This window comes from Takifugu flavidus, chromosome 17, assembly GCF_003711565.1.
Source record: "Takifugu flavidus isolate HTHZ2018 chromosome 17, ASM371156v2, whole genome shotgun sequence".
Taxonomy (NCBI): Eukaryota; Metazoa; Chordata; class Actinopteri; order Tetraodontiformes; family Tetraodontidae; genus Takifugu; species Takifugu flavidus.
In genome coordinates, this window is record NC_079536.1 from 795,001 (window position 1) to 802,724 (window position 7,724).

At 56.2% G+C, this 7,724-nt stretch overlaps 1 protein-coding gene across 7 annotated transcripts in view; it reads left to right on the plus strand.

The window, feature by feature from the left end:
• LOC130514145 (lethal(3)malignant brain tumor-like protein 4) overlaps nucleotides 1-7,704 on the plus strand; it is a 13,071-nt gene extending 5,367 nt beyond the window's left edge. For 5 of the 7 annotated variants that reach the window (XM_057013537.1, XM_057013540.1, XM_057013542.1 and 2 more), the window contains 16 exons: nucleotides 432-523; nucleotides 697-839; nucleotides 916-992; nucleotides 1,066-1,151; nucleotides 1,504-1,614; nucleotides 1,682-1,796; nucleotides 1,886-1,985; nucleotides 2,082-2,210; nucleotides 2,311-2,385; nucleotides 2,478-2,551; nucleotides 2,633-2,802; nucleotides 2,876-2,938; nucleotides 3,011-5,131; nucleotides 5,265-5,475; nucleotides 5,560-5,669; nucleotides 6,031-7,704. In XM_057013537.1, coding sequence (XP_056869517.1) covers nucleotides 432-523; nucleotides 697-839; nucleotides 916-992; nucleotides 1,066-1,151; nucleotides 1,504-1,614; nucleotides 1,682-1,796; nucleotides 1,886-1,985; nucleotides 2,082-2,210; nucleotides 2,311-2,385; nucleotides 2,478-2,551; nucleotides 2,633-2,802; nucleotides 2,876-2,938; nucleotides 3,011-3,235 — 1,460 coding nt within the window. In that variant the 3' untranslated portion in view covers nucleotides 3,236-5,131; nucleotides 5,265-5,475; nucleotides 5,560-5,669; nucleotides 6,031-7,704. The remainder of the gene's footprint in view (nucleotides 1-431; nucleotides 524-696; nucleotides 840-915; nucleotides 993-1,065; nucleotides 1,152-1,503; nucleotides 1,615-1,681; nucleotides 1,797-1,885; nucleotides 1,986-2,081; nucleotides 2,211-2,310; nucleotides 2,386-2,477; nucleotides 2,552-2,632; nucleotides 2,803-2,875; nucleotides 2,939-3,010; nucleotides 5,132-5,264; nucleotides 5,476-5,559; nucleotides 5,670-6,030) is intronic. The other 2 variants (XM_057013538.1, XM_057013539.1) reach the window with 2 other exon arrangements.
• The last annotated feature ends 20 nt before the right edge of the window (nucleotides 7,705-7,724 follow it).

A 7,724-nucleotide genomic window follows, 5' to 3' on the forward strand; every position in this document is an offset into this window, starting at 1 on the left:
ATCAGGTGGGATTCAGGGGTATCAGGTGGGATTCAGGGGTATCAGGTGGGATTCAGGGGTATGAGGAGGTCTGTCAGGGTAGTTTGGAAGATGGAACCCTTCCTGTGTGATTCTGTCTACGCTGATGTTTGCTAACCATTAGCCTCATCTTAGCTTGGCTGCTCTGGGCTGAGGCGGCTGTGGTGCAGAAACATGAGCGCTCGACAGGTTTCTGGCACCTGATTGGTTGAAACTGTTGATTTTTGGTGACGCTGTGTAAAAAGGTTGGACTACAGGGACCAGGACGCCTGCTGGGTTTCAGCTCTCGTTAAATACTGAAGTGCTGCACGGTGAATGGAGCTGTCCTCTTCTGTTGCTGCCTGTCTGTCCGCCTGTCTGTCCGCCTGTCTGTCCGCCTGTCTGTCTGACTGAATGTCTGCCTACTGCTGCAGGTCAGGATCCCTCAGATTTTGATTGGACAGCTTATCTGGACTCCTCTGGCTCTCAGGCTGCTCCTCCGTCTCTCTTCACCTCCCATTCTGCAGTAAGTGTTCAGCTGACCATGTTCAGCCTGTGTGTGGATTCATGACCCACCTGTCTCCCTCTCTGTCTGTCTGTCTGCCTCTCTGTCTGCCTCTCTGTCTGTCTGTCTGTCTGCCTGTCTGCCTGTCTGCCTGTCTGTCTGTCTGTCTGTCTGTCTGTCTGTCTGCCTCACAGAGCTGTGAGTTTCAGGTGGGGATGAAATTAGAGGCGGTTGATAAGAAGAACCCCGGGCTCGTCTGTGTTGCCTCGGTAACCGATGTGATCGACGGCCGCTTCCTGGTTCACTTCGACAACTGGGACGACACGTATGACTACTGGTGAGACAGACAGGCAGCTGATCTGCTCGGTGATCTGGTGCGTCGATCGTCACCGTTTACATTGTTGGTCTGTCAGGTGTGACAGCAGCAGTCCCTACATTCATCCTGTGGGCTGGTGCGAGGAGCAGGGACGACCTCTGACCTCTCCACAGGGTACGTACGCGCACGTGTGCACGTATTCTGCCGCGTCTTGGGATCCTCGGGATCGACAGCACTTGTTTTGCAGGTCATCCAAACCCAGAGAACTTCGTGTGGGAGGAATATCTCCAGGAAACCGGGTCCTCTGCTGCTCCCAGTTCAGCCTTTAAACCGGTAAGGATACTGGGAGCTGGGGGGGGGGGGGGGGGGTGGTATTATTAAATACTCCGGTCTGGGTCTGATATTAGCCTTGATAACTGTCTGTGGATCCTGAGATTCTTTCTTCTGGTCCAGAACTTTGTTTGAGCATCAGAGGTGCCGGTTTCTCTGGTTTCTTTCTTCATTTTCGCGGGACTCTCAACATCTGCTACCCTGTCTTCTGATGTACTGACCCGGAGCCGAGCCCGTCCTCCTGAGGAGTCGGACCTCCTCTGGAGCTTCTGGTCTCCCGTCTGCTCCAGGATGGAGTTCTGCTTCCTCCCGGGTGGCTCGTCCTCTGATCGGTGTCCTTTCCTCTGTCCAACAGAGACCTTCTCACGGGTTCCAGGTGAACCAGAAGCTGGAGGCAGTTGACAGGAGGAACCCCATGTTGATCCGAGTCGCCACAGTAACGGCTGTAGAAGACTTCAGGGTGAAGGTACAGCGAGAGTCCGCCTGTGTTGATGGTTGTGGGGTGTGTTGTCAACAGGTGTGTTTACCTGCAGATTCATTACGACGGCTGGTCGCAGCAGTTTGACGTCTGGTGTGACAGTGACATCAGTGACCTTCACCCTTTTGGCTGGTGTCAACGCACAGGACACCCCCTGGAACCCCCCCCAGGTGTGACTGACAGTGTAGAGGGAGGTGGGGAGGGTGCACACACCTGGGCAGGTGGCGCTAACGCTGAGCTGTTCCTGTATCTGAAACAGATTCCTCCCCTGTGTCCTCCCCCTCCCAGGGTGTGTGTCCCACCCATGGCTGCAGAGGAGTGGGCCATATAAAGGGCGCCAGGTACACCGGCCACCACAGGTACGAGCCGTCTCGCTGTCCCGGCGTCACCGAGCGGCGTCACCGTTGTTATTGGCTCACAGCCCTTTCCCCACCTGTGTGTCGGCTCTGACCCAGTGCCTTCGGCTGCCCGTACTCCGACATCAACATGCGGAAGGAGGTGGTGCTCCCCGATAGGCTGGGAGGGGAGCGCGTCATTACGCTTGTTCCTGTCACCGTGTGTTCCCATGGCAACCAGCCAGACAGGTAAGCGGTCGTTAGAGTTGTATTTTGAGCCCGTCGCGGTGTTGGCGTGTTCGGAGCCGTGTAGCGTGTCGTCCTGAACGCCGCGTGCGTCCCTCTGAAGCAGCTACGACATGAAGGCGGAGAGCCGACACCAGCCCCTGATGCTCTCGGTAGGGAAGAGGAGACTTTCAGACAGGTGGGACACCTGCAGACGCCCCCTCGGGGGCCACGAGGAGCTGCTGTGGGAGACGTAGGTTAGTCATCCGCTCACTTCTTCACTCCCTTCAGGTTGAGCCAGCCCAGCAAATTCCTCCGTGTGAAACAGGAAGAGGAGGAGCTGGAGGTGACAGCCATTAATCCAGGTACAGCAGGTGGTCCTCCTGGTCCCCCTGGACGCCCGGGGGGCTGATTGTTGATCTCTGGCTGGTCTTTCTGCCCCTCAGCGCCAGCAGAGACCAGTCTGCAGGCCGCCCTCCACCAGTCCATCTTCCTGTCGGCCATGTCGGCCCAGCCAGGACGGGACCTGTCCCTCTGCTGGGAACAGCACCGTAAGCTGCTGCCAGGCGTTGCTAGGGAGACGGCAGAGACCGTCCAACACTGGAGCGTCCAGCAGGTTAGTCGGGCTGTTTGGACCGGCATGTAGGTCAAACCCCTCTGACCTCCCCCTCTGTGACCCCCCCCTCTAGGTGGCGGAATTTGTCGAGTCACTTCCTGGTTGCGAGGAGCAGTCGAAGCAGTTTAGAGATGAGGTAAGACGGCCGTCCCAGGACGCTGTTCTCAGGCTCGTCCGCTGACTGACCTCTCTCTCTCTCTCTGTGCAGCAAATTGATGGGCGGGCTTTTCTCCTTCTCACCCAACGGGACATCGTCAGAATCATGTCAATCAAACTCGGCCCCGCCCTCAAGATTTATAACTCTATTTTGATGTTCAAACATGCCAAGGACAGGGGCCCGGCGTGTGCTCAGGACAGCAGCCAGGTACAGGATCAGGACCGGAGCCAATCAGACGGAGCGATCAGGAACCAGTTCCACGCAGGGGACACCTGACTGGTGCCGCTCGCGTCTGCGTGGATTCAACCGTCTGTGACATGTGACTTAAGCCCCTCCCACTTTCCGCCGCGTCCCCGTCAGCTGTCCGTGTGTTTCTCAGGTGTTTTCGTTAGCTTCTTGGTCATGTGATGCTATCAACGCTCTAAGATCCAGGTGATGCCCTGAAACCAACCAAAGAAAAACTTTCCCCCCAACCGGATTCTGCCGTGGTTTGAACTCTCGGCGGAATCTCTGATGCACGGCCCGTCAACTGCGGCGGTCGCCATGGCAACACGGCTCCAATCGGAAGGACGACGGCCAGCTTGAGGGACTCTGATGTTCAGGAGCAGAAGTACCAACAGAACCTCTACCTCCAGTACGGTGGACCGCCTGCACGGTCCTGTCCATCGTCTGACCCGTACAGCCCATCCAAACTTGCTGTCAGGGCGAATGTTGCCGTGGTGACCACTGATCGCCTCACTTTGTGTGATGTCACCACAGCTTTTTTCAGACCTGTTACTGTTTTGCTTTTTAGGCCGATTTTGATTTGTTTCTTTCCATTTTACGCGTTTTAATAATCATCAGCTCACTGATAACGGTGCCGCTCCGGTGGTAGCGAGTGCCGGTTGTCAGGGGTAACGGGTCAGGTGCTCTGCGTGGCCCCACCGGAGCTCACGAGGAATGTAACCAGCACAGGCAGAAACAGGAAGCGCGTGATGACATCACACTAAAGCCCCTCCCCTCTCAGGTGTGTCTTTTACCTGCTCTTTCGGACCTCTTCTGCTGCTCCTTTCTACACATTTTTGGATCCACTCTGATTTGGATCCCAGTTTATACGAGCTTGTTTCTAGAGATGTATTTATATATTTGTATTCCTGCTGACCTCCACACGACCCCGCCCCCCTGGTGATGTCACCAGTGGGTAATTAAAGTGAGCTGCATCCTCTGGTGGTGATCAAACGTCCATGTGGTGCCCCCCCCCCCCGCGGTGCTGCTAGATCTCCGTCCCGTCCTCTGAACCCTGCTGTGTCTGCACAACCTGCACTGGTTGTTTGTTTTTTTTGAAGAATTGACACAAAATATGAATAATATGAAGACAATAAATGTTCTGTTTGCAATCTTTATTTAAAAAAATGGGTTTGAGTGTAAATCCAGAACCAGGAGCTGCTGGTTCCAACACCCCCCACGTGCCTGCTGACCTTTAGCTCAGCCTAGAGGTCAAGCCTCGGGTCACCGTCCACGCGGTGCGGCCCAACGGTTCTGAAAGATTTAGAACCGCAACGGGGACGAACCCCAGGACGAGGCAACAGACACCGCTGCGCTCTTCTGTTGCCTAGCAACAGCCAGGTCTGTCGGTCCGTCCCGCTCCGTCCTGACGGTGGGAGGAGCCGAGATTCTGCAGAGGAGCCGGGACCCTTGTTGAGAGGAGGACACGAGGAGGACACGAGGACACGAGGAGGACGGCGGGGCTCCACGCGCGTGAGAACAAGCTGCTTTTATCACTCTGCGTCCGAACATGAACCAGCCTGTTGAGCTGTTTCTGGATCTACGTTCGATGCTCTGCGGCGTCGATCGAACCCAACAGGTCACGTGAGCGCTGAGCGTTTCTCCGACGTGCTCGTGCGGCGCGTGTCGGCTGCAGTGCGCGTTCACCGCTGTCGGCGCCAGTAGAACCGAGCATTGACCGGACAGACACGTCCAGCCCGGCGAGATCGTTTAGGAGCCCGCGTGCGTTCGAGGCTCGGCCCCCTCAGGTGAGCGCGTGCAGGCTGGGGGGGGGGCAGGTGCAGGCTCCGCCCTGCTGAGACAGGTGATGATCGCTACAGGGGGTCTGCTGCGGATCACCGCGCGGCGCCAGGACTCGCTGCCCAAAACACGCAAAGCGCATAAGAGCAAGAAGAGCAAACAGAAAAGGTGAACACACACACACACACACACCACACACACACACACACACACACACACACACACACACACACACACACACACACCTGACACGAGCGCGAAGCTGGCACCTGTCGCGTGACGTCACGTCCGGTTCTCTCAGCAGGACCGAGGTGGTGGTGGTAAAGGGGAAGCTGAAGCTAATTTCGGTCTCCGGTCTGGTGGCTTCACTGGGGTTCTTGGTCCTGCTGGTTGGCATGGTGATGGCAGCACTTGGGTACTGGCCTCGAGATGGGCTGTTCTTCAAGACTCCAGCCCACGAGGGCGCCGCCGCGGACTCCGCGGGCTCCGCTGCAGAAACGGCTGGACCACAGGTGGGAAGCAGACGGAACCTGCGTGGAGGTCGTGATGGACGGAACCATCGTCATAAAACCAATTTCCTGTTGCTTGACGTTCAGAAACGAGAGGCTGCGTCACAACCTGAGGAAGGCGGTGGGCGGAGCCACGGAGGCGTCAATGGGACTGGTCAGCAGCACCACTCGGGCTTCCTGAAGGACCTCCTCTACAGGTAACCACACCTGTCCTCAAATCCGTTTTAAATACACGCGACCTTTGCTGGTGTCGAAGGTCAAACTCCCCCTGACCTGCTCCTGCTGGAGCTCCTGTCGGTGGTTCTAATGGTCTGTGGACCAACTGGGATGTCTGTGACTCTCCTGCTGGAGGTTGGTGGGTGACCCCAACCCTAGAGCATCTCTGCTGACCCGGTTCCAGGCTCTGAGGTCAGAGGTGCTCGCGACTGCGCAGTCGTCCGTGGCAACAATGATTTTAGAGTGAATGAATCAGATTTGGACGTTTTTCTGCTGATGAGATCTTTGATTTGAGGGGGGGTGTTGGAGGTGTTTCAGAAGCTCTGCTCCCTCCTCCTGCAGGTATCTCCACTCTGACAGGCTGAAGGTCTGGGGGCCCCTCATCATGGGCGTCGGCATTTTCCTCTTCATCTGTGGAAACGCCGTTCTGCACGAGAACCGCGACAAGAAGACCAAAGTGATCAACCTGAGGGACATTTACTCCACCGTCATCGACCTTCAGCGGGGCCACAAGCCCAGCAGCCCTTCAGCCGGCCCCCTCAACGGCCTCGTCAACTACGTCCAGTCCAAGAGCCTGGAGTCCAAAAGCCGGCACTGCCCCCCCTTCCTGATGAACAGGGGGGAGGGAGAGGGGGGAGGGGGGCAGCACCCAGTGCCTGGCAGCAGCAAAGGAGGTGTTGGTGGTGATGGAGCAGCAGGAGTCACCAGTATTTACAGGCCTCCTGCTCCCGCCCCCCCACCCTCCGCCCTCGACCTCAGCCCCGGTCCCTCCTCGCTCTGCTGGACCTCCATGTTCACCTTTCCTCCGTGTCCCACCCGATCTCCTGCCCCCTGGAGGCGGCCTTCTGCTCGGGAAGGAGTTGTTTGGGGAGGAGACACAAATGGAAGAGCGGGGAAGGAAGGAGATGTGGCTGGGAGGGGGGGGGGGGGGCTCACGCGGAGGAGGTGACCTTCTGCCCGTCACCACCTCGCTGCTCCTCAGCCCTCAGACCCTCCGGGACCTCGTGCAGCTTTTCCAGCCTCCACCTGGAGGCCCCCGGAGGCTCCCGGGCCCTCCTTCTCTCCTCCCCCTTCGCCCCCCCTGGCTCCTCCCCCACTCCCGACAGGAGGTGCAGCCTCCCCATCATCACGTGCTGCCACCATAACTCCTGTGAGATGCAGTCGTCCCACCACATGACGTCACATCTGTAGGGACGAGGGGACGTCCAGGGGACGAATGTCCTGAAGCCATTGGGGGTCTTCCAGACTTTAACGTTGGTTTTATACTAAAACTTTTGTCTCCGTCTGAAAGTCGAGCGTTTCTTTGTTTTTTAACCATCTCAAACAGGAAATATTCCAGGACAAAAAGCCAAGAATTCCAGGGTGGGTCACATGATCCCATCATTACCCACGATGCAGCTGCAGCCCTGGAGGTCGTGGTGGTGCAGGAGGCCCTGGAGGCCCTGGAGGTGGAGCCTGGGATCACCAGCTGTGGTGGCCGGTCAGTGGGGCGACGAGGGTGATGATGATGATGATGAAGCTCACGTGTCTCTGGGCGTTTTATCCTCAATCAGTTTATGTGATTTAGTCAAACTGACAACACGAGCTGATCATTTTCACATTTTATCACACCAAGAACATCAGGTTAAATGTAATCAGATTACATGTAATCAGAATATTTTTTTTGAATGAACAGACATAACTGTGACTCTTCTGATCACTGGCACCCAGGTCTGAAGCAAAGTTTCACATTTTCATAGAGAAACACGCCAACATGATCAAAGATCACATCTTTTCTACTGATTCTCCAAACAAACCTCATGACAATAACGAGCGTCTCATATTTAGCATTAGCATCTTAGCATAAAAAGCCCACAATCATAGTCTGGAAGCTCCGACGTGTTTGTATTGGGAAAATGTTGGAAAGCGTTTGAGCCTGGAAGGTTTAAATCTGTCTTCCACCAAGCAGCACAACCGTCCATCGTTTCTGAGCGAGTTGTTTACTCCTAAATGTGAATAAAGCACATCCTGGCAGGACCTGTTGTCAAAGTTTCCCT